At 44.2% G+C, this 24,009-nt stretch overlaps 1 protein-coding gene across 2 annotated transcripts; it reads left to right on the forward strand.

The window, feature by feature from the left end:
• Positions 1-1,783: 1,783 nt before the first annotated feature.
• FCAMR (Fc alpha and mu receptor) lies at positions 1,784-23,793 on the forward strand. Of its 2 annotated transcripts, none has more exons than XM_023548367.2 (7): positions 1,784-4,587; positions 7,893-7,953; positions 18,426-18,764; positions 20,339-21,101; positions 21,698-21,816; positions 22,501-22,612; positions 22,986-23,793. In XM_023548367.2, the coding sequence occupies exons 1-7, from the start codon at positions 4,549-4,551 to the stop codon at positions 23,152-23,154; spliced, it is 1,602 nt and encodes a 533-aa protein (XP_023404135.1). In that variant the 5' UTR covers positions 1,784-4,548; the 3' UTR covers positions 23,155-23,793. The 2 variants fall into 2 exon arrangements, with proteins under 2 accessions (XP_023404135.1, XP_023404137.1); XM_023548369.2 differs by having other exon boundaries at positions 22,501-22,608; positions 22,986-23,134.
• Positions 23,794-24,009: the final 216 nt, after the last annotated feature.

Below are 24,009 nucleotides of genomic sequence, written 5' to 3' on the forward strand. Positions count from 1 at the left end.
ACTTATTCTTGGACCCCAGTAGCAGGTGGCTAGGTGGCATGGGTGGAGCCTCCAGTCCTCACGCACCTGATATGGGTAGGTGAGGAACCTGCTTAATGGGAAGAGCAGTGTCAAATGTCACAATCTTGCCACTCCACCATATAGCTGATACAGTGAAGTTACACTTCAGGTATATACCCTGTTATACTGCACTGATGAGGGCCTATGCTGTTGAAATGGATGCATATAGGTCTATGCAGGGAAGAAAGGCATTCAAAGTCTTCAGACCCCTTATGCCTGTGCCTAGGCGAAGGGGCTGTACCTGCCCTGCAGTCCCAGTTTAGGGGAGCTGGCAGATTATTTTTTTCCTGCTTGTTAATTTGTTTCCTCTACCAGGTCAGGAGAATGGCTCAGGGTGCATGACAGGCCATACTTCTGGCCCAAGGGAAGCAGCAATTCACAGTCACTGAAGCTGACCCAGTGCAGAGCAGGGAGGGAGCAGGGAGAGAGGTTCTTCCCAAATGGGGTGTTTTTTGGTCCGTGCAGTAGGTTAGATACATGCACTTATCTCTTACTGATTGAGGGCAGCTACTCTCTGATTCTGGAGGGTTGAGCAGACTCTCCAAGTTCACTCTCTCCCGATTTGGAAAATTCCACTGCTTGCCTCACCATGCTTGTCAACTGATCCAGGCTGCAGGGTGCCAGTTCCTGCCGGGTCAGGTCTGGCAACTCCTTGCTGCTTCTGAACCGTCTTTCCCTCCTTCTGCCTCTCAGTCTGATTCCTCAACTTTGCCTTTGATGTTCAGGGCTCCTAGATTGTCATATATAATCGATTAACTTGTTTTTTCGGGTCTTTGTTGTAAGAGGGACTACTGGAAGTGTCCGACAAGTCCGCCACCTTGGCCCCACCTGTACAGTTAATTTTGAGATCAGGAAGTGCGAGGCCTCCTACTTCGTTCTGCCTCTTGAATATTGCTTTAACTGTTCAATGTCTCCTTCCTTTCCATGCAAAGAGATTAGGTTTTCCGTTTCATTAAAGAATGTTGTTGGGATTTGGATCAGGATTGCATTATATTTGTAGATCACTTTTGGTAGTGTTGACATTTTCACAATGTTAAGTCTTCCAACCCATGAGCATGGAATGTTTTTTTCATTTTTTTTTATATAGATTTCTTTTAGTTTCTTGCAATAGTGTTTTATAGTTTTCCTTACATATAGTCTTTTACTCCCTGGTTAAGTTTATTCCTAGGTATTTTATCCTTTATAAATGGTATTGATTTCTTGATTTCCTTTTCAGAGCCCTGCTTGTTTGTGTAGAGGAACCCAACTGACTTTTGTGTGTCGATCTTGTACCCTGCCACTTTGCTGAATCCTTCTATTAGTTTCAGTAACTTTCTTGTGGATTCTCTGAGGTTTTCTACCTACAGGATCATGTCATCTGCAAATAAGGATAGTTTTACTTCTTCCTTTCCAATTCAAATAGACTTTATTTCCCTTTCTGGCCTTATTGTTCTAGCTAGGACTCACAGTACAATATTGAATAAGAGTAGTGATAAATGGCATCCTTGTCCATTCCCATTCTCAAGGGGAAGGCTCTCAATCTTTCTCCAATGAGAATAATGTTGGCTGTTGGTTTTGCCTATATGCCCTTAATTATGTTGAAGAATTTCCTTTCTACTCATATTTTGCTCAGAATTTTTATCAGGAAAGGGTGCTGGGTTTTATCAAATGCCTTTTCTGTGCTGACTGAGATAATCGTGTGATTCTTTTTCTTTGTTTTATTTATGTGGTGAACTACATTGATTGATTTTCTAATGTTGAACTATCCTTGCATCCCTGGTGTGAATCCCACTTGATCATGATGATTTGTGGTGACATTCTAGATATCTAGAATTTTTTTGATATTCTAGAATTTTGTCAAGAATTTTTGAGTCTATATTCGTGAGGGATATTGGTCTGTAATTTTCTGTTTTAGTGAAGTCTTTGACTGGTTTTGGTATCGGGGTTATGCTGGCTTCATACAATGAATTAGAAAGTATTCATTCCTTTTCTGTGTTCTGGAATAATTTGAGTAGAATTGGTGTCAACTTTTCTCTGAATCTTTCATAGACTTCTCTAGTGAAGCTGCCTGGGCTGGGGATTTTTTTGGTTGGGAGTTTTTTTTTTATAAAGACATCGTTAAGACATTGTTATGGATTGAATTGTGTCCCCCCAAAAGTTGTGTCAACTTGGCTAGGCCATGATTCCAAGTATTGCATGGTTGTCCTCCATTTTGTGATCTGATGGAATTATCCCATGTGTTGTAAATCCTAATTGCTACCTGTGGTTAGGGAAGCAAGATTAGGTTATGTTAAAAAGGGTTAGGATGGGATGCAACACCCTTACACAGGTCACAACCCTGATCTGATGTAAGGGGAATTTCCCTGGGGTGTGGCCTGTATCACATTTTGTCTTATAAGAGATAAAATGAGAGAGAAGCAAGAAGAGAGATAAAGGCTTCATGCCACCAAGAAAGAAGTGCCTGGAGCAGAGCGCATCCGTAGGACCTGGGGTCCCCACAATGAGAAGTTCCTGGACCAGGGAAGTTTGATGACAAGGACCTTCCCTCAGAACCAACAGAGAGAGAAAGCCTTTCCTGAAGCTGACACCCTGAATTCAGACTTTTAGCCTCCCAAAGTGTGAGAGAATCAATTTCTGTTTGTTAAAGCCATCCACTGCAATATTTCTGTTATAGCATCACTAGATATCTAACAGACATCTTCAACTTCTTCTTCTGTTATAGGTCTATTCAAATATTCTACCTCTATTTGTAGATACTGGGCGGTTTAAAGTTAGGAAAGGTGTGTGTCAGGGTTATATCTCTTTAGCATATTTATTTAATCTGTATGCTGAGCAAATAATCTGAGAAGCTGGACTATATGAAAAGAACAGGGCATCAGGATTGGAGGAAGACTCATTAACAATCTGCGTTATGCAGATAACACAACCCTGCTTGCTGAGAGTGAAGAGGACTTAAAGCACTTACTGATGAAGATCAAAGACCACAGGCTTGGGTATGGATTACACCTCAACGGAAAGAAAACAAAAATCTTCACAACTGGACCAATAAGCAACATCATGATCAACAGAGAAAAGATTGAAGTTGTCAAGGAATTCATTCTATTTTGATCCAGAATCAACACCCATGGAAGTGCAATCAAGAAATCAAATGATGCATTGCATTGGGAAAATCTGCTGCAAAAGATTTTAAAATGTTAAAAAGCAATCACTTTAAGGACTAAGATACACCTGACCCAAGCCATGGTGTTCTCAATCACCTCATATCCATGTGAAAGCTGTGCAATGAATAAGGAAGACCAAAGAAGAATTGATGCCTTTGAGTTATGATGTTGGTAAAGAATACCGAATATACCATGGACTGCGAAAAGAACCAACAAATCTGTCTTGGAAGAAATACAGCCAGAATGCTCCTTAGAAGTGATGATGGAGAGATTTCATCTCACATAATTTAGACATGTTATCAGGAAGGATCAGTCCCTGGAGAAGGACATCATGCTTGGTAAAGCAGAGGGTCATTGAAAAAGCAGAAAACCCTCAACAAGATGGATTGACACAGTGGCTGCAACAAATGGCTCAAGCATAACAATGATCATGAGGATGACACAGGACTGGGCAGTGTTTCATTCTGTTGTACATAGGGTTGCTACGTGTTGGAACTGACTCGACGGCACATAACAACAACAACAACAATTTGCATTAGTTTAGATAGGTAGTGTGTTTCTGGAAATTTGTCCATTGGTACGTCACATATTTTATAAGGAAAACCTCACCCAAAAAATATTTTCAGAAGGGAAATATTGGGGTGTTTTTTAAGTAAGTCATCCATCTGGGTGTGCCGAACTTGTTGGTGTTCTCTTTTCATTAAGATCTTTGTTTTATGATATTGTGCTTTGTCCAAGGCAGGAATTAATAACTGCCAGACGGCGTAGCTAAGTGGAATCAGTGACATAGAGGGCCCAATCTGCCTCTCCATGGGAGATGGAAAGGTCAGGTCAGCTGGAGTGCACCAGCTGTCAGCCAGACGGCAGGGGAATTCCTCTCTCCAATTTTGAAGTTTCCCTTTTCCTCTGCCCAGGTCATTGCATCATTGTCTGGGAGATGCCTGAATGGGCTCACAAAGCCGGGGCATCCCGAAAAGTCTTGGACCCTGGAGTGGAGGGGAAGTGGGGGTGGGGCTGCATGGATCACTGTGTGTCCTTGAAGCCACTGTCACCACCCCTGGAAAAGTTCTGCTAGAATAAGCGACAGTAAGAAAAACAAGGGGCCTGTCTGGATCTCTCTTATAAGCCATAGGATCCAAACCCTGAGACAAGTGACTTAATGAATGTCCCAGAGAGATCAGTGGCAGAGCTATGCTTTGCACCCAGATGTTCTACTGATAAGTACAGCTTCTTTCCAACACACTACACTACATTCTACATTTAAAGAAGATTTAAAGGAGACTTCCAAACACCAGCAACTCAAGGAGAACAAAAGAGAAGTCCAAGGAGACCTGATTTCTGGATTGATATGGATGGAGAAGCCCCAACCAAGCCCAGAGAACAGAAGGTGAGATGAGGTTTTCTCCCCAAGGTTGAGGTCTTGTCTCTGAATATGGGTGGTGAGTTACAACAGCAGCTGTCAAGCATGCACAAAAGCTCTCTTCCCAGAGCAGGCTGGGCTCATCCCAGGAGACCAGGTAAGGATTCTGAAGTTCAGGCCATGGCTCCTCTCTCTACCTCGCTATTCTTCTATTTCCCCCTACCTGCCCTCCCACCAAAGTGCATGTTTCCTTAGAGTGCCCAGAATAACTTAGAACCAACAAATGCTAGAAAGAAGGGAGAGCTTGGAGATCATACAGTCAAGACCCTTTTTTATAGTGGAGATGAAAGGAGCACATTGCTCAAGGTCACTCATTTGGTTAGACGCCGGCAAAGCAGAACCTCCTGAGTCCTAGCTCTGTGCTCTTGTCTCTACGCCACACTGTCCCTCCCCTTCTTATCTGCTGCTCAGTGGAGCTCCAAGAAGCAGTAGGGACCCAGAGTCCTACACCAGCCTGTACTGAGCATGAGGCAGATGCCCTCCCCAGCAAGACCAGAGGGCCAAGAGAGTTCCCGGTATTCCCCTCACTCCCTGAAATGCTGTGTGCTGTCACAGAGGCCTGTGGCCCAAATTGCTGAGTTGGGCACCCAGTCTTCTGGAAAAAGGTTATCTGAAGGTCACCAGCAAAGAAGGGACTGGGAGAAATTCTGTTGATTATCCTTCCAGCCTCCAATCAAGCCTGATAACCCTCTGAAGACTTTTTATCTCACACTCCTGAGCTTCCTCATTGCCCTGCTGAGGCGGCATCTGCTCGTGAAGCTGATATTGCTGCACCATTGGATTTCAGAGGAGCAGGGTGGTGTGGTGCCCATACTTTGGCCCTAACACGTGTTGTGTCAGTACTTGCCACTGCAGAAAATTTAGCCTAGAGGGAAGCAGATGCCAGCCACAACCTTAGCCTGGACTTGGCAGATACAAATCAAACTGCAGAGATTAGGTACTAGTACTCCCTGGGACAGCCTCCAGGTGAGGGCAGCCAGATACTCTAGGAGGCAGGGAGGGGTATGAGAAGGCTAGCAGTGCCCAGGCAGGGGGCTTGCTAAGAGAAGGCACAGAAGGAGCTGTATGGAGCCTGTGGGCTTTTCCAAATCTGACCATTCGGGGTTCTAACTGGAAAGAGCAGTCGAAGCCCTTATGGAAATGAATGGGCATAGCCAAGCAGAGGTGGACAACTTGAACTGTTGTGCCAACCCATGGACTCTTCATGTTTCTCCCGTTCTCTCCTCTCTTCTCTTCTCCTTTTTTCACCTCCCACTCTTCACTTCCTCTCCTCCTTCCCCTACTTCCTCTGCCATTTTTACCCTCATTTCCTCTTCTCCTCTTTTTGGTTCCCACACCTACAGCCTATGTCCCAGACTGACCAGTGTCTCTGTGGGGCTTATTCAAGTTGGAGAGTAAGGGGAGTCCTCACCTTGGGTCTAACCATTGACTATCAGCACCTCTTCTGAACATTTTTTAAAAAGCAATTATCATTGGGTCAACTCCAACTCATGATGACTCCATGTGTGTCAGAGTAGAACTGTGCTTCAAAGGGTTTTCAGTGGCTGGTTTTTTCAGAAGCAGATCACTAGGCCTTTGTTCTGAGGCATCCCTGGGTAAACTTGAACCTTAAACCTGTTGGCTAGCAGCTGAGGACATTAACTGTATCACCCAGGGATTCCATCCTTAACATTAGTGAGGTGTGTGTTAGAGTAGAAGGAGCCCAGATGGCGCAGTGGATAAGCACTCGGCTGCTAACCAAAAGGTCAAGAGTTTGAACCCACCAGGTGTTCCACAGGAGAAAGATGTGACACAGTCTGCTTCTGTAAAGATTTACAGCTTGGAAATCCTATGGGGCAGCACTACTCTGTCCTATAGTGTCGCTATGAGTCAGAATCAATTCAACAGCAACGAATATTAGTGCAGGAAGGAGATACAATGGCTAAATGACTAGATTTAGTTTGCTTTTTTTTTTCTCTTTCTCTCTCTTAATCTACAGGCTCCAGGAACTGCAAGCAGTACATAGATTCGAGGAGCAGATTTTTAATAAAAGAGTATCCATGAGCACTCTCCAGGGATTACAAAAGAACTATAATGTACTATCTCTGTCATTTTAATTGGCAAGCAATAAAAGAACCATTCAGTAGTGGTCAATATGGCATCCACTAGTGGGTGGTGGGTTCTTCACAGCAGCTATGCATTGTCACCTGCCATGTGCTGGACCTGTGTCAGAGCCTGGGGGTAGAGATGACTGAGACAAAGTCCTGCCCTCAAGCTGAGCCCCAAACCACTGGGAGACACAGACAAGGGAAAGATCAATGTACTTGGGGCAGGGAGAGCTTTCTGGAAGTTGTGGAGAAGAAGCAGAATAGGACCTGGGACAGACCCTATGCAGACAATTGCTTGGCCAGAATGTGAATTTGTAACTCCTTATTGCTACTGGAAAGCTCAGGAACAGTGAAAGAGAAAGCTTCCCTTGAAGGAATCAATTCCTCTTCTGCAAACAGAAAGGGGTGATGAGAGAAGAGCACAGGAACTGCTCTGTGCCAGGCAGGCTGTCGGACACGGTAACGGCTCTCTCGTATAAATCGTACAGCCACCACCTGTATACATTTCTCATCCCCTGTCCTACAGGTGAGGAAACAAACCCGCAAGGCTGAGTAACTTTTCCCAGGTCCTGCAATTTCAACTCAGATCTGAACTTGTAAGCATGTGGTCTTTCCCACCCCTTGATGCTCTCCCCACAAATTCAGGGCTCCACACTGGCAAGTGGGAGGGAGCTGGGCTGGAATCCCACAGAGGGGTTTTCCCTGCTTCTGAACGCAGGAACCTCAAGGGTCGGGGAATTTTAACCTTGCCAACTGTGACCAAGGCCACATATGCATATTCAGAAGTGTGAAGATGAAGTCAAACTTCTCTCAGAGAGGGTAGTTCTTGTCCTGCTTTTGTTGCTGTTGTTAGTTGTCATCGAGTCAATTCTGACTCATGGTGACCCCATATGTGCAGAGTAAAACTGCTTCATAGGATTTTCAAGGCTGTGATCTCTCAGAAACAGACCACCAGGCCTATCTTCCCAGGTGCCTCTGAGTGTGTTGGAGCAGCCAGCTTTATGGCTAATAGTTCAGTGCTTAACCGTTTATACCACGCAAGGACTCCTTTGTCTTACTCTTAGATGTAAGCAATCCAGCCCCCACTCTGTGCAGATGAGCAAACTGAGACCCGAGTGTGGGAAGGTACTGTCCCAGGACCCTGCTGCTCCTCCTGAGCCTCTTCTCACTTAGTGTCCTTTGCAGGTCACCAACCAGGAGGCAGGATGGAAAACGCCCCTCCTCCTCACCCTGTGCCTGCTGCAAGGTGAGTGCCAACACAGCCCCGGTTCAGAATGTACAGAACCATGCAAACACCCAGACCGCAGAGATTCCTGACCAGCACTGCAGAGGCTTCAGCGCTCCCTTGCAATGTGGGCATATCCATGGTTTTTCTTCTTGGGGTCCAGGGCCAGACAGTGAGTCCGGGGAGAGGTCAGATTTGGCCAGGAGGAAGTGAGGGAGATAAGGAGCTCACAGGACAGGGCATGTGCCTGACTTGATAATTCCTAGACTATTCATATTTCAATATTGCCCATTTTCTGCTCTCTTCCATTTAAGTAGATGACTGAAAGTTGGCTGCATTTTCAGGATGAGGGTCCCAGGGCATGCAAAAGACGGAAGCAGCAGGGCTTCATGGCTATTCATCCTACAAACACTTAAGTGCCAGGCTCATAAAGATGAAGACTCTGCCCCACTCTTAAAGAGTTCAGAGTCTACAAAGGAACAAGATAGGTAAACAAAAATTCCATTTATTCACTTATTTATTTGCTCAACACACATTCATTAAGGGCCTACTCTGTGCCAGGCATTGGGAACAGAGAGATGAAGACAGGACCCTTAAAGGTCCTCACAGTCTAGTGTGGGTTGTAAGGCTGGCCAGGTATAGATCAGGCACAGATTACAAATAGGCCCCCCATGCTGCGGTGCCTGGATTTTATTCTCACGGTGATGTGGAGCCAAGGAAGAACATAATGAGCTGAGTGGTTAGAGGTCCCTGAGTGCACATGCGGTTTGCCATCAGCTACTAACTAAGTTATCTAGTGTTGCTATAACACAGATACCACAAATGGGTGGCTGTAACAAATAGAAATTTGCTTTCTCACAGTTTAGGAGGCTAGAGGTCCGAATTCAGGGCACTGGCTCCAGGGGAAGGCTTTCTCTCTCTGTCAGCTCTGGGGGAAGGTTCTTGTCTCTTCCACTTGTTTCCTGGTTCCTTAGAGAGAGAAAGCCTTCCCCTAGAGCCAGCACCCTGAATTCGGACCTCTAGCCTCCTAAAAACAAATTTCCTTTTGTTAAGGCCATCTACTTGTGATATTTCTGTTACAGCAGCGCTATATGATTTTAGTGCTTGATTAATGAATAGAAATGTTATGATAACACCAAAAAAAGAATTAACAACTGAGTCTGGCTTACACACAGGCTGTATTAAAAAAAAAAAAATCTGAGTTTTATTAAATCAAAAGTAGTCAATGTTTAAGCAAGCACTCTGTACAATTTAATTTATCTTTATTTTACTCTCCCACCACCCCCTTTAAAATTTTTCAGGAGAGGCAGGTTTCCTTCGGTCTTGAATGAAACTGTAGGCAGACTCATGATTTTTATGCTAACTTAGAAATAATAGAAAGTCCCTGAGTGGCACAGATGGTTTGCTACCAGCTACTAACCAAAAGGTTGGTGGTTTGAACCCACCCAGCAGCAGTGCAGAAAAAAAGAGTCCTGATGACCTGCTTCCTTAACGAAGAAAACCCCATGGAGCTCAGTTCTGCTGTGTAACACAGGGGGTCACCGTGAGTGAGAATTGACTCTGAAGCAACATTTTCTTTCTTTTTTTTAGATAGGTAATAGCCCTAATGGTCACTTTAGGTCTCAAATATTCTAAATTTAATAATGCTAAGTGTCCAGGTAAATATTTGGGCCAGCACTTTAATCTTCATACAAAGATACGCCCTCCGCAACCCCAGGGCCTGCAGTACTGGAAGGAGGAGAGGGTTGCATTCTCTCTTTGCCTCCTCCTTCCCCTCCACCCTGGCTCAGCAGTCGTCCATGATGATTTGATGCTGATTTGATGCTGATTTGGGGGACAGAGGAAAGACAGGAAACCAGGGCAGCTCTTACTTGATTGGAGGGCCTGGAGCTCTCTGGTCTGGTGGGGTGTTAAAGCTGGCCCTTCAGTGCTTCCTCCAGTGGGAGCCTTTGTGGACTTGTGGACACCACTGATGGTCCACTGCCCCAGGTTCTTCTTCTGCCCCTCCACATAAGAGTGCAGCCCTGACACTCTTAGATTCCACCTCAGAGGGCTGCAGACTGCCTCTGTCCCCTCTGGGACCCTCCTCTGGGCCAGGGAAGCACTCTTCCTCACCCCTCTGCTGGTGGAAGAAGGCAGACTTGGCAGGTGCAATCCTGTGCTCCCTCTGTCCTGCCTCAAACCTCTCACACTTTCTCAAATACCAGTCAGCTGTCCTCTAACCGCAGGCATCACTCATGATGCTCTTAAGTGGGCCATTTGGGCCTTTGGCTGGCCTGGGGTGAGGGTACGGGGACTCCTGTTGGTCAGTCATTTCACCCCATTACTAACAGAAACTTTAGCCACAGGGTGATGATGGCCAAATGAGAGCCAGAGGTACCCACCTCCACTGAAGGGTAGATGTGCACATTAGGAATCCTGGGGGGCAGCTCCAGTTGCAGGAATGTTAGAGTCCATAAGTTCTATGGATATATGAATACTTACTGTACGTTTAATGAAATGCACCACCAACTATATCAATAAAGACAAAGTTAAGTGGTAATTTATTAATAAAAGCAGAAAACCAAGGACCGTATTGGACAACAGTGATGGTGCCCAGATAAAGTTCCTGCATCCCTGATAAAAATGCCTGTACCACCACTTTGGAAATCTATCTGGCGTTATCTTAAACAGTTAGAAATAGAACTACCATACAACCCAGAAATCCCACTCCTCGGAATATACCCTAGAGAAATAAGAGCCTTCACACAAACAGATATATGCACACCCATGTTTATTGCAGCTCTGTTTACAATAGCAAAAAGCTGGAAGCAACCAAGGTGCCCATCAACGGATGAATGGTTAAATAAATTGTGGTATATTCACACAATGGAATACTACGCATCGATAAAGAACAGTGACAAATCTGTGAAACATTTCATAATGTGGATGAACCTGGAAGGCATTATGCTGAGCGAAATGAGTCAGAGGCAAAAGGACAAATATTGTATAAGACCACTATTACAAGATCTTGAGAAATAGTATAATCTGAGAAGAACACATACTTTTGTGGTTACGAGGAGGGGAGGGAGGGAGGGAGAGGGTTTTTTACTGATTAATTAGTAGATAAGAACTGCTTTAGGTGAAGGGAAGGACAATACTCAATACATGGAAGGTCAGCTCAACTGGACTGGACCAAAAGCAAAGAAGTCTCCGGGATAAACTGAATGCTTCAAAGGTCAGCGGAGCAAGGGCGGGGGATTGGGGACCATGGTTTAAGGGGACTTCTAAGTCAATTGGCAAAATAATTCTATTATGAAAACATTCTGCATCCCACTTTGAAATGTGGTGTCTGGGGTCTTAAATGCTAACAAGCAGCCATCTAAGATGCATCAATTGGTCTCGACCCACCTGGATCAAAGGAGAATGAAGCACACCAAGGTCACACGATAACTAAGAGCCCAAGAGACAGAAAGGGCCACATGAACCAGAGACCTACATCATCCTGAGACCAGAAGAACTAGTTGGTGCCTGGCCACAACCGATGACTGCCCTGACAGGGAGCACAACAGAGAACCCCTGAGGGAGCAGGAGATCAGTGGGATGCAGACCCCAAATTCTCATAAAAAGACCATACTTAGTGGTCTGACTGAGACTAGAGGAATCCCGGTGGTCATGGTCCCCAAACCTTCTGTTGGCCCAGGACAGGAACCATTCCCGAAGACAACTCATCAGACATGAAAGGGACTGGACAGTGGGTGGGAGAGAGATGCTGATGAAGAGTGAGCTATTTGTATCAGGTGGACACTTGAGACTGTGTTGGCATCTCCTGTCTGGAGGGGGGGTGGGAGGATAGAGAGAGTTGGAAGCTGGCAAAATTGTCACAAAAGGAGAGACTGGAAGGGCTGACTCATTAGGAGGAGAGCAAGTGGGAGTACGGAGTAAGGTGTATATAAACTTATATGTGACACTGTGACTTGATTTGTAAACGTTCACTTGAAGCTCAATAACAGTTAATAAAAAAAAAAAAAATGCCTGTACCCCGGAATTGATCAAAAACGCTAGCCCTTTCTTTAATTCTCACAGGAAACGAACATAAAATTCCAAAGGCCTTAATTGTTATGTGTAACTAAAAGCTACTTACCAGTAAGCCAACAAATGAGTGCCTTTTTTAAAATTGTGCTTTATGGAGCAAATTAGTTTCTCATTAAACAATTAATATACATATTGTTTTTCCCTCCAGACCCCTCCCCTCCCTTATACCCATCAAAAATTGTTTCTTTCTGTGTGTAAACCTTTCCATGAGTTTTTATAACAATGGTCTCATACAGTATTTGTCCTTTTGTGACTGACACCACTCAGCATAATGCCCTTTAGATTCATCCATGTTGTGAGATTTTTCGAAGATTCATCATTGTTCTTTATCATTGTGTAGTAGTCCATTGTATGTATGTACCATTCATCCATCCATCTGCTGATGGGCATTTAGGTTGTTTCCATCTTTTTGCTACTGTAAACAATGCTGCATTGAACATGGGAGTGCATATATATATTCCTGTGACTGCTCTTATTCCTCTAGGATATATTCCTAGGAGTGGGATTGCTGAATCCTATGGTATTTCTATTTCTAGCTTTCTAAGGAAGCCTGTATCGTTTTCCAAAATGGTTGTACCATTTTGCATCCCCACCAGCAGTGCATAAGAGTTCTAATCTCCCCCCAGCCTCTCCAACATTTGTTATTTTCTGTTTTTTTTTTTAATTTGTGCCAGTAATTTCTGGTTGAAATGGTGTCTCATCGTAATTTTGATATGCATTTCTCTAAAAGCCAGTGATCTCAAGCATTTCCTCATGTGCCTGTTAGTTATCTGAATGTCTTCTTTGGTGAAGCGTCTGTTCATACCCTTTGCCCATTTTTCAATTGGGTTATTTATTTTTTTGTTGTAGGGGTGTTGGATTTTCCTGTAGATTTTAGGGATTAGATCTCTGTCGGATGTGTCATAGCCAAAATTTTTTTCCTAGCCTGTAGATTCTGTTTTTACTGTTTTAGTGAAGTATTTTGATGAGCATAAGTGTTTAATTTTTAGAAGATCCCAGTTATCTAGCTTATCTTCTGGTGTTTGTATATTGGTAGTTTTGGTTTATATCCTATTTATGCTGTATATTATGTCCTCTAGTGTTGACCCTATTTTTTCTTCTATGGTCTTTATAGTTTTGGGTTTTATACTTAAGTCTTTGATCCATTTTGAATTAGCTATTGTATATGGTGATAGGTATGGGTCTTGTTTCATTTTTTCACAGATGGACATCTTGTTTTGTCAGTACCATTTCTTAAAAAGACTGTCTTTTTCCCATTTAATGGACTTTGGGCCTTTGTCAAACATCAGGTGGCCCTAGGTGTATAGATTTACATTCTCAATTCTGTTCCACTAGTCAGTGTGCCTGTCATTGTACCAGTGCCAGGCCGTTTTGACTACCGCAGCTATATAGTAGATCCTGAGGTTAGGTAGTGTGTGTCCTCCTACTTTGTCCTTCTTCAATAATGCTTTACTTATATGAAGTTAATGATTAGCTTTTCCATCTCATTAAAGAATGCTGTTAGTATTTGGATCAGGATTGCCCTGTATTTGTAGATTGCTTTGAGCAGAATTAACATTTTCATTATGTTGAGTCTACCTATTCATGAGCATGGTATGTTTTTCCATTTACATGGGTCTCTTTTGGTTTCCTGCAGTAGTGTTTTGTAATTTTCTTTGTATAGGTCTTTTATGTCCCTGGTTAGATTTATTCCTAAGTATCTTTTAATTTTTTAGGGTCATTATAGTTGGTATTGCTTCCCTGATTTCATTTTCATAGTTGTCTTTATTGGTATATAGGAATCCAACTGATTTTTGCATGTTTATCTTGTATCCTACTACTTTGCTGAATCTTTCTATGAGTTCTAGTAGTTCTATTGTGGATTCTTTTGGGTTCTCTATGAATAATATATTATCTGCAAATAGGGATAGTTTTACTTCTTCCTTAACATTTTGGACACATTTTATTGCTTTTTCTTGCCTTATTGTTCTAGCTAGGACTTCCAGCGCAATGTTAAATGGGAGTGGTGATAGAGGGCATCCTTGTCTTGTTCGTGTTCTCAGGGGGAATGTTTTCAGCCTCTCTCCATTGAGAATGATGTTGGCTGTTGGTTTTGTAGAGATGCCCTTTATTACATTGAAGAATTTCCTTTCTATTCCTATTTTATTGAGAGTTTTTATCAGGAATGGGTGTTGGACTTTATTGATCGATCGTGTCCATTAGATCTTCTGTATCTTTTCTGAGTTTCTTTCTAGATGTTCTGCCCTTTACCAAAAGTGGTGCGTTGAAGTGTCCTGCTATTATTATGGAACTGTCAATTTCTCTTTGCAGTGCTGTTAGGGTTTGTTTTATGTATTTTGGAGCCCTGTCATTGGGTGCATAGATATTTATTAAGGTTATGTCTTCTTGGTGGATTGTCTCTTTAATCACTGTATAACGTCATTCCTTGTCTTTTATAGTGGATTTTGTTTTAAAGTCTATTTTATCTAGATTAGTATTGCTACTCCTGCTCTTTTTTGGTAGCTGTTTGCTTGATAGGAAACTCTGACAGTGTACTGGTTAAGTGCTACAGCTGCTAGCCAAAAGGTTGACAGTTCAAATCCACCAGGCACTCCTTGGAAACTCCATGGGACAGTTCTACTCTGTCCTATAGTTTGCTCGATATATTTTTTCCATCCCTTGATTTTTATATATTTATGTTTGTTTCTAAGGTGTGTCTCCTGTAGACAGTGTATCAGTGGGTCCTGTTTTTTTTATCCATTCTATCACTCTCTGTTTCTTCATGGGTACATTTAAGCCATTTTTGTTCAGTATGATTATCAATAGGTGTGAGTTTATTGCTGTCATTTTGTAGAGCTTTTGTGTGTGTGTGTGTGTGTGTGGCGATGACATTTTGTTTTGTTCTTCTTACTCTCCTGTGCTGAGTTCCTTTTTTATTTTATTTTGTTGTTGTTTCTTTCATTTTTGTAGATTTTTTGTTTACTGAGACTTCATGTTTTTCTTCTTTATTTTGATGAGTAGTTTTATTAACTTTCTCTGTGGTTACCTTGAAATTTACCTCTATCTTCTTAAGTTTAAACCAGTCTTTTATTACTTAATATCTCCTTGACTTCCTCTTCATTTGGGAGTTCTATACCTATACTGTTTATTACCTTTTTCATTTTTCTGATGTTGTTGTCATTTACAGAATGATCTTTCTGGCTTCCTGCTGTAAATTTTTTAGATTTTTTTTTTTATTCTTGAGAGTTAATTATCTCAATTGGTATCTGGCTGATGCTGTTCTGAGTCCTAGATTCAGGTTGTTGTCTAATGTTGTTGGTTCTCTAATCGAAGGACTCCCTTTAATAGTTCTTGTAAGTTTGGTTTGTTTTTTACATATTCCATTAACTTTTTTTTTAATCTGAAAATGTCCTAATTTTGCCATCATATTTGAGTGAGAGTTTTGCAGAATATTATTCTTGATTGGCGATTTTTTCTTTCAAGATTTTATACATGTCATCCCATTGCCTTCTTGCCTGCATGGTTTCTGTGGTGTAATCAGAGTTTAGTCTTATTATTTTCCCTTTGTACGTGACAATGTGTTTTTCTCAAGTTTCTGTCAGGATTCTTTCTTTGACTTCGGTTTTGGCGAGTGTGATTATGTATGTCTTGGTGACTTTCTTTTGGGGTCATTCCTGTATTGGTTTCATTAAGCTTTTTGGATGGTCAGCTTTTCATCTTTCATGATATTAGGGAAGTTTTCTGTTAGCAAATCTTTAATGATCCTCTCTGTGTTTTCTAGTTTCTCCCCCTATTCTGGAACTCCTATCACATGCAAATTTTTGCTCTTGATTGTATCCCACATTGTTCTCAGGTTTTCTTCATTTTTTTCTCTGATTTTCCCTCAAACAAAGTTGTATACAAGGATTTGTCTTCAATTTTGCTGATTCTATCTTCCCTTGTTTCAAATTTGCTTCTGAAACCTTTGATTGCACTGTCTGTTTCTGAAATCTTGTTGTTTATCTTTTGCATTTCTAATTGCTGTTTTCATATGATTTCTAGTTTTTTTTTTTTTTTTTTTTTTTGACATTCTGTCCCTGTATTATTTTCCTGAATTCTTCTAATGTTTTCTTCTGTCTTTTCCATGATTTTGTCTGGATTTTCCATGCTTTTTTCTATTTTTTCCTTATTTTTGTCTGCATCTTCCTTCATCTCTTTCCTAATCTCTTGGACAGTCCTGAATATTAGACTTTTGAATTCCCCGTCGGGTAGTTCCAGTGCCTTTTTTTCTACCAGAAGGCGATCTGATGTTTTATTTTGGTTGCCTTCTTGAGTCATCCGGTCCTGTTTTTTATATGTTTTGATATTATCTGCTGTCTCCTTGATAATAAGGAATTATTTTCTCCCTTTATTGACTGTAGATTTGTTTTTCTCATCCTACTTTTTTGTTTCATTTGGTTATTTCTGGGCATGTGGGCTGGGTGTGTTTTGTTGCATGTTCATCTGTGGGCATGATAATTCTCATCACCTTGTCCAGGTTCACAGGGCACATTGCTCAGTTATGGTGCAGCAGGGCAGGTCCAGAGCGGGGAAGGGGCAAGGATGGATCATTTGTGGCATGAAATGAGGCTGATGGGGGCTAGGCCAGGGCAGTGCAAGTGGGACCTGGAAGACTGGGGGGCCACACTAACTGAAAGGTTGGTTGCTTGAACCCACCCAGAGCCACCTTGGAAGAAAATCCTGGTGATCTTTTTCTGAAAGGTTACAGCCTTGAAACCCCTGTGGAGAAGTTCTACTCTGCACACATGGTTGCCATGAGTTGGAACCAACTTGACAGCAATGGGTTTGGGTTTGGTTTTTGTTGGAATCTGTCAGCCCGGAAAGCACCACCAGCTGATCACAACTGTCCCATTTACCTCCTCTCTCCTCTCCATGCCTAACCCTGGAGGGACCCAAAGCAACAATTTTGAGTAGATGAAGGCATAAAGCAAAGAAAGAGACCTCAACATGTCCCTCTTCTCCACAGCCAACTTCCAAGCTTAAAGCAGGTCCTGGCTGGGAGTAAGAAAAAGGCTTCAATTGGAAAAGGGATTGGAGTTGCCATATTTCACTGGACTGGAAAGAATATTTAATTTTAGACTAGACTGGATTTTTTATTATCCAAGAGAGACTCTGAAAGCTATTATAGCCAAGATTATTCCTAAGATTTCATCCAGAGGCAGAGAAGGCCACAGAACAAGTATGAAGAAGCAGTTAAAAAAAGAAGAAAAATTTGTTTCTACTTGCATCCTGTCAAATTTAACTCCTTCAGTAACCCATAAAGTGGTCATATATTATGGTTTAACTATGAGTCATCCTTATGCCTATTGCCAAAGCAGACACATTCACAGTACTTCTCATTGGTGTTTTTACAGTGGCATTTGATTGTTTCTGTTTCTACAGAAAAGTGGCCAGTATGATAAATTTTGCAACCACTGGTCCAGGGATATACCCACCAAACAGACCAGGATCAGGACACCTTCTCCCTTTCTAATGAAAAAGCACAGTGCTCCACGCCTACTATTTAGCATCTCTGTCTCTCTCTTCACTCCCCTACCCCAGCCTCACACAGGTACTTAGATTACAGCTTTTAAAATCTCTAGTTTTGGAGCACAGTGGAAGGCACCCAGGCTCTGGATGGTCTTGAGTTCACCATCTTTTATGAGAGCACATGGTACATGACAGAGAGAGAGAGAAAGAGAAGAAAGATAGGGAGACAGAGATAGCTGCTGTCAATTCAACTCCAATTTGTGGTGACCTTTTTTTTTTATATACAACAGGACAAAATGTTGCCTATTTCTGTGTCATCCTCATGATCACCAGCGTGTTTGAGTTCATTGTTGCAACTATTGTGCCAGCACATCTCACTGAGGATCTGTTTCACCTTCACTGGCCTTCTACTTCACCAAACATGATGTCCTCCTCCAGCAGTTGATCCCTCCTAATGATGTGTCCAACACAAGTGAATAGGACAATATTCTGTTGTGATCCATAGGGCTTTCATTGGCTAACTTTGGGAAGTAGATCACCAGTCTTTTCTCCCTAGTCCATCTTAGTCTGGAAGGTCCACTAAAACCTGTTCACTGTGGGTGACCCTGCTGGTATTTGAAGTACTGGGTGGCATAACTACCAGCATCATAACAACATGCAAGCCACCACAGTACAACAAACTGACAGACAGGTGGTGAGGCATATGATAAGTGTTAGCTAAATAGTCGGTAAACTATTATACAATGATCTTCTCTCAGATGGAGCCCTGCTCCAGCAACTAAGTTCTACCATTTCCATATTGATTCTTCTTAGCTTCATTTTCATGGTGGCATTTTCTGACCTGTCCCTAATTCTGGAAGACTTTGGGGCTTGTAACTCCCCAGTCAATACACTCAGCATTCCCTCTCCTTGGACATTTTCTGTTCCTGCAGCTGCAAATGCTTTGAAGACCCCGAAGCCAGTGTCTGGGGAGCTTGGGGGAGCTGTCACCATCAAGTGTCATTATGACCCCACTCCTGTCAACAGACACCAGAGGAAGTACTGGTGCCGCTTGGGTCCCCCAAAGTGGATCTGCCGCACCATTGTGTCCACCAACTACTACACTCATCGTAGCTACCATGGCCGTGTGGCTCTAGAAGACTTCCCACAGAGCAGCTTGTTTGTGGTGAGGTTGTCCCAACTGTCCCCAGCTGATGAGGGGTACTACCACTGCGGCATTGGAAATAATAACGACATGTTTTTCTTCAGTGTGAATCTGACCGTCAATGCAGGTAGGAGCCAATGGCTGGTGGGGTAAGCTTGGCAAAGTGCTAGGAAGGAGACGGTGGGAAAGGAGGCTCAGAAACCCAAGAGAACTTTAAATACTAGGGGAGTGCTGATGAGCAGCTGAGGTTAAGGCAAGGACTTTAAAAAGTAGGCTTTTATTTTAGAAGTTCTATCAGGTAGAAGAAGCTCTAGTGGTGCAGTGGTTAAGAGCTCAGCTGCCAATCAAAAGGTTGGTGGTCCGAATCCACCAGCTGCTCCATGGAAACCCTATGGGGCAGTTCTACTCTGTCCTATAAGGTCACTATGAACCAGAATTGACTTGATGGCAATAGGTTTGGTTTTGGGGATTGGATCAGGTAGATAAGAAGCCCTGGTGGTACAGTGGTTAAGCGCTCAGCTGCTAACCAAAAGATTATCAGTTTGAACTCACCAGCCACTCTGTGAGGGAAAGATGTGGCAGTCTGCTTCCATAAAGATTACAGCCTTAGAAACCCTATGGGGCAGTTCTACCCTGTCCTATTTGTTCATTATGAGTCGGAATTGACTTGATGGCAATGGGTGGTGCAAGTGGTTAGCACACTTGGTTGTTAACCAAAAGGCTGGAGGTTCGAGTCCACTCAGAAGCACCTCAGAAGAAAGGCCTGGTGATCTACTTCCAAAAAATCAGCCTTTGAAAACCTTATGGAGTGCAGTTCTACCCTGACACACACGAGGTCATCATTATTTGGGGCTGACTCTTTGGCAAACTGACTTGAGTTTTTTGGTTTCTTTTTTTTTTTCTAATCAAGTAGATATTAGGCAAAACTTCCCAACTGAATGCTCATAAGCCATCCTACCCAAGTCCCCCACCAGACGTTGTAGAGTATATGTTTGGAAGTAATTCCAAGAAGGTAGTGAATTGAATAATGTAGTCTCCCGTGGTCGTGATGTCTCAGGGGGTCAAACACGCAGAGGAGAGAGCACTGTACAGCAGGCAAGACAGGTAGGACAACTAAGGTGCAGGGACAGAGGGCCTGCAAGAAGGCTTTTCTTATAGCAGACCCTGGCTGAGCCCCTCAGCAGACATCCAGCAGCTACCCGGTCTATCCCCTCTGGATCAGGTTCCAGAAAGTTGGTCCAGAGCCAGGCACCGAGAGAAGGGCATCCCAGCTGTGAAAGTCCAATCTGCAGAAGAGAAGCAGCCAGGCTCTTATGCCTGAGCATGGATTTGTTTTATTAGATGCCACCTTCTAGCCATCTGCTGAGATTGGCTGCTCTGCTGGAATGAAAGTTTTTCTTTATTGAAGAGCTGTACCTGGTGGGCTGTGGGCCTCCAGGGAAGGGACAGTATGGGGGTCCTGGTTAGCTGGGTGGAGAGATGTGGGCATGAGAGGGGAGATAGGAACATAAAATGTCAATATTTGTAACAGGCTAGAGAATGCATCCAAGATTCCCAAATTTTAATTTTATCCCATCTCTTGGCCAAAGACTGCATCTCTTAGTAGGTTGCATTCAATTTTAAACCTGGTGTCCTTTGCTAAACCCAGTAGGTGGCCTGGGGAGCTTTCCCCTGTGGTCTCTCTCTCTGTTGTTCTCACAGGTCCTCCCAGCACCATCCCCACAGCCGCTCCAGCTGCTAGTGAGCTTACCATGAGATCCTCAGCAACAGCATCTCCAGTGGCCAACAGGTGGACCCCAGGAACCACCCGGACTATAGAAGGGCAGGGAACAGGATGGGACAGAGTTGTGCCAACTCCGGGAGCCAGCAAAACAACATCTTCAGCTAAAGGAGGACAAGTCCCAGGAATAACCAGGGCACTGGCTCCCAGGACAGGCAGCTGGGTAGAGGGTTGCATTAGAGCAACAGTTCTCACCCCAGAGAGCAGGACTTCAAAACTTACAGTCACGTTGAATACAACAGAAGATGTTTCGGTGTGGGACACCACAAGCTCAGTAGCAAGCAGGGATAGGGTGAGCAAAGAAGAAAGGAAGATGACAACTCCCAAGGTTGATGGGCCAACAGAAGAAACAAGGAGGGTCAGACTACCCCCGAATCCAACCTGGAATGTCACAGGAACCATCAGACCATCGACTCTGGTCTCAGAAAAACGGGCCTGGGAAACCCTCCAAGGAGCAACATCAACATCTGTTTCTAAGCAACCAACCCTGGGCTCCACTGAAGAAACCACACCAGCTGCAGGTGTGTGGACCTTGGGAACCACCAACATAGAGATGGAAACTGAGGGAAGCACTGAAGGGGACTTGGCGTCTGCTGCTGAAAACAGTGGTCCCCAAGCAACTCCAAGCCAGTTCCCAGCAGCAGGGCCCCTGAGACCTCATGGCAAGGGGTCCTCCGTGGAGAGGTAAGATCTCAGGCCCCTTCCCTCAGCCGGGGCTCCAGCTCTGCTTTGTCCCATGGTATGCCCCTTGATGAGCTGACCTCTGTGCCCCTCTCCTTCCTCTCAGTCTCCCTGTGTACCCACAAGGCAGAAAAGGACAGGGATATAAAAATCAGATACCCTCCCTGGTTCCAGGGTCCCTGCTGTGAAAGTGCTACCTGAGTGTTTTCAGGTGGCTTTCAAGCCAAACTTAAATGATAGACTGGAACCTTAGGGACTTTTTTAGATTTTTTTACAGATGAGGAATGGAGGCTCCAGAGAAGGGAAGTGAGTTGCTAAAACCACGGGAAAGATTGTGCAGAGCCAAGTGCAAGCCTAGGTATCCTGGCTCTTGTGGGCCTCCTTCCCTCTGTGGCACCCAGTGAGGCCGACGCAGGACCGGCAGGCAGGGGTTCTAGTCCCTGCTCTGCCACCAACCAGAGAAGAAGCCAAGGCATCTGACTTCTTTTCTGCTCCTCTAAAATGAGGGGCTTGGGCCAAACAGTGTTTAATTTTCTCTCCAACTCCAACCTCCCCTCTTCTATACTCTCCCCACCTCCACCCTGCTCCTTCCACCCCAGTTCTCTTCCAGAAGAGAACGGTGTCTCTCAGATTCTGCCTCCGATCTCCACGGTGCTGCCCCTGGTTATACTTCTGGCTCTTGTTCTATCGCAAAAGAAGCTCTGGAGAAAGAAGGCCTGTGAGTCAAGTTTAAGTAGCTCCAAGGCTGGGGGGGAGAGCGCTTGTTTCCACATGACACCCTTGGCGGGGGTGGAGTCAGAGGGTACCAGGTCTTTTGGATATTAGTCGATTTTCAGTTCATAGTGACCCCATGTGACAGAGTAGAACAGCCCCCTAGGATTTTCTAGGCTGTAATCTTGATAGGGAGTCCCTGGGTGCTGCAAACGGTTAAGTGCTTGACTACTAGCCCAAAGCTTGGCGGTTCCAACCCAGCCAGAGGCGCCTTGGAAGAAGCCTGGAAATTTGCCTTGAAAACCATGTGGAGCACAGTTTAAGGAGTCCTGCTGGTGCAGTGGTTAAGCGCTCAGCTGCTAACCAAAAGGTCAATGGTTTGAACCCACCAGCCACTCCGGCAGAGAAAGCTATAGCAGGCTGCTCCTATAAAGGTTACAGCCTATGGGGCAATTCTACCTTGTCTTGTAGTGTCGCTGTAAATCGGAATCAACTCCATAGCAACAGTTTTTTTGGTTAAATCTTTATGGGTGCAGATTGCCTGGCCTTTCTCCCTCAGAGATAATGGGTAGGTTTGAACCGCCAATTTTTCAGTTAGTAGCTGAGCACTTAACCGTTGCACCTTCAGGGCTCCTTGAATATAGAAAAGCTAAATTCTAGTCTAAGCCATTTTACCTCTCTTGGCCTTTAGTTTCTTTTTCAATCAAATGGAGAAAATCACCTTCGTCTTTACTTCTCACTGGCATCCCAGGGCTCAAGGAGAAGTTCTTTGGAGGATGGCAAGACATAATGCAAACTCGTAGGTATACAAACCCCATAAGCAACCCCAGCAACACTCAGCAGGAGTGCAAGGCCCAGATGTGGGGCCAGACTACATTTGCACCTTCTGCACAGCCCAGCTGAAATCCTTCTAGAGCAATGTGCCCGGTTCAAATACTCCCAAAGGAAGTGCTTCGTTGTGTTGGAAGTGGTGAGGAAAGGTGAGGTTTTCTGGGAGCAAATGGAGGAGGTTAAGATTCTCAGACCCGAAGCCCCAAAGACCAGTCTAATTGCTGTTGATCTGAGGGCTCGGTTGCTAGTCTTCTGTTTTAAGGCTGGCAGTGGGTGGGGGTGGGGGGATCAAATTCAGCAGCTTCCACGCCCAGCGCCGTCAAGGCATGCCCTGTGTCTGTGCAGCTCGGAGGCAGAAAGAGCACCACGGGTCACCCTGACCCAGATGACACGTTTCTGGGAGTTGAGCTTCACACCTGACCAGCTGCCCCTCATGGAAAGGAAGATGCTGCAGGATGGCTCATGTCATACCCATGTCGGCCTGCCCATCACGGCAAAGGACCCCAGGCCCTGAGGAATGGAAGGAGAAGTTGCTCAGCCACCACGCCATGGCAGGACAGGACAAGACATCTCCGTGACCCCACCTCTCCTCCTCACCTTCCTTCATCTATGTGGAGAGAGCTAATGAATAAAAATGTGTGGAGCGAGGCTGGGGGAGGATGGGGGTAATTGGTAAACCATCCTTGGGGCTAAGAAGGTCAGGCATTCTTCACAGCCAGAGTTGACAGTATGACTTAAAGAGCCTTCAAGAAACAGTTTATTAAACATGGAAGAAGGGCACTAAGAAGAAGTGTAGAAATTCCATTCCTGGAGGTTTGAAAATATAAGAGGCTTCCAGTCAAGGTGGAGAATTACCAAGCCTCAGCCACCATGCCCAGCCCTTGCTGGGCTACCCCAGTCAGGACTCAGTCTGCTCCACACATTTTTATTACACCCCCCTTGTGTCACTCACTGCTGTTTCAGGCACACCAGCCAGACTTGCCTTCTCAAGCTGCCTTTCCGCTCCTTTGGGGCAGTGATTGTGTTTTATCCACCTCACTATGTCCTTAGGGAATTTCTAACGCAATACCAAAATAAACCAAACCGTTACCATGGAGCCAATTCCAACTCATGGTGACCTCATGTTTTACAGAGTAGAACTGAGCTCCACAGAGTTTTCTTGGCTCTAATCTTTCTTTTTTTTTTTTTGTACTCTAAAAGGTTTACAGAACAAATTAGTTTCTCATTAGACAGTTAGTACACATATTGTTTTATGACATTGGTTAACAACCCACAACATGTCTACACTTTCCCTTCTCAACCTTGGGTTCCCTATTACCAGCTTTCCTGTTCCAACCTGCCTTCTAGTCCTTGCTCCTGCACTGGTGTG

The sequence above is a fragment of the Loxodonta africana genome, chromosome 20, assembly GCF_030014295.1.
Source record: "Loxodonta africana isolate mLoxAfr1 chromosome 20, mLoxAfr1.hap2, whole genome shotgun sequence".
NCBI lineage: Eukaryota > Metazoa > Chordata > Mammalia > Proboscidea > Elephantidae > Loxodonta > Loxodonta africana.

Coding starts and splice junctions, on each gene's coding strand:
- FCAMR (XM_023548367.2), top strand. CDS start 4,549: ATGGATGGAGAAGCCCCAACCAAGCCCAGAGAACAGAAG. Junction 4,588..7,892: donor CCAAGCCCAGAGAACAGAAG/GTGAGATGAGGT, acceptor TGTCCTTTGCAG/GTCACCAACCAGGAGGCAGG. Junction 21,817..22,500: donor GCTCTGGAGAAAGAAGGCCT/GTGAGTCAAGTT, acceptor CTTGGCCTTTAG/TTTCTTTTTCAATCAAATGG.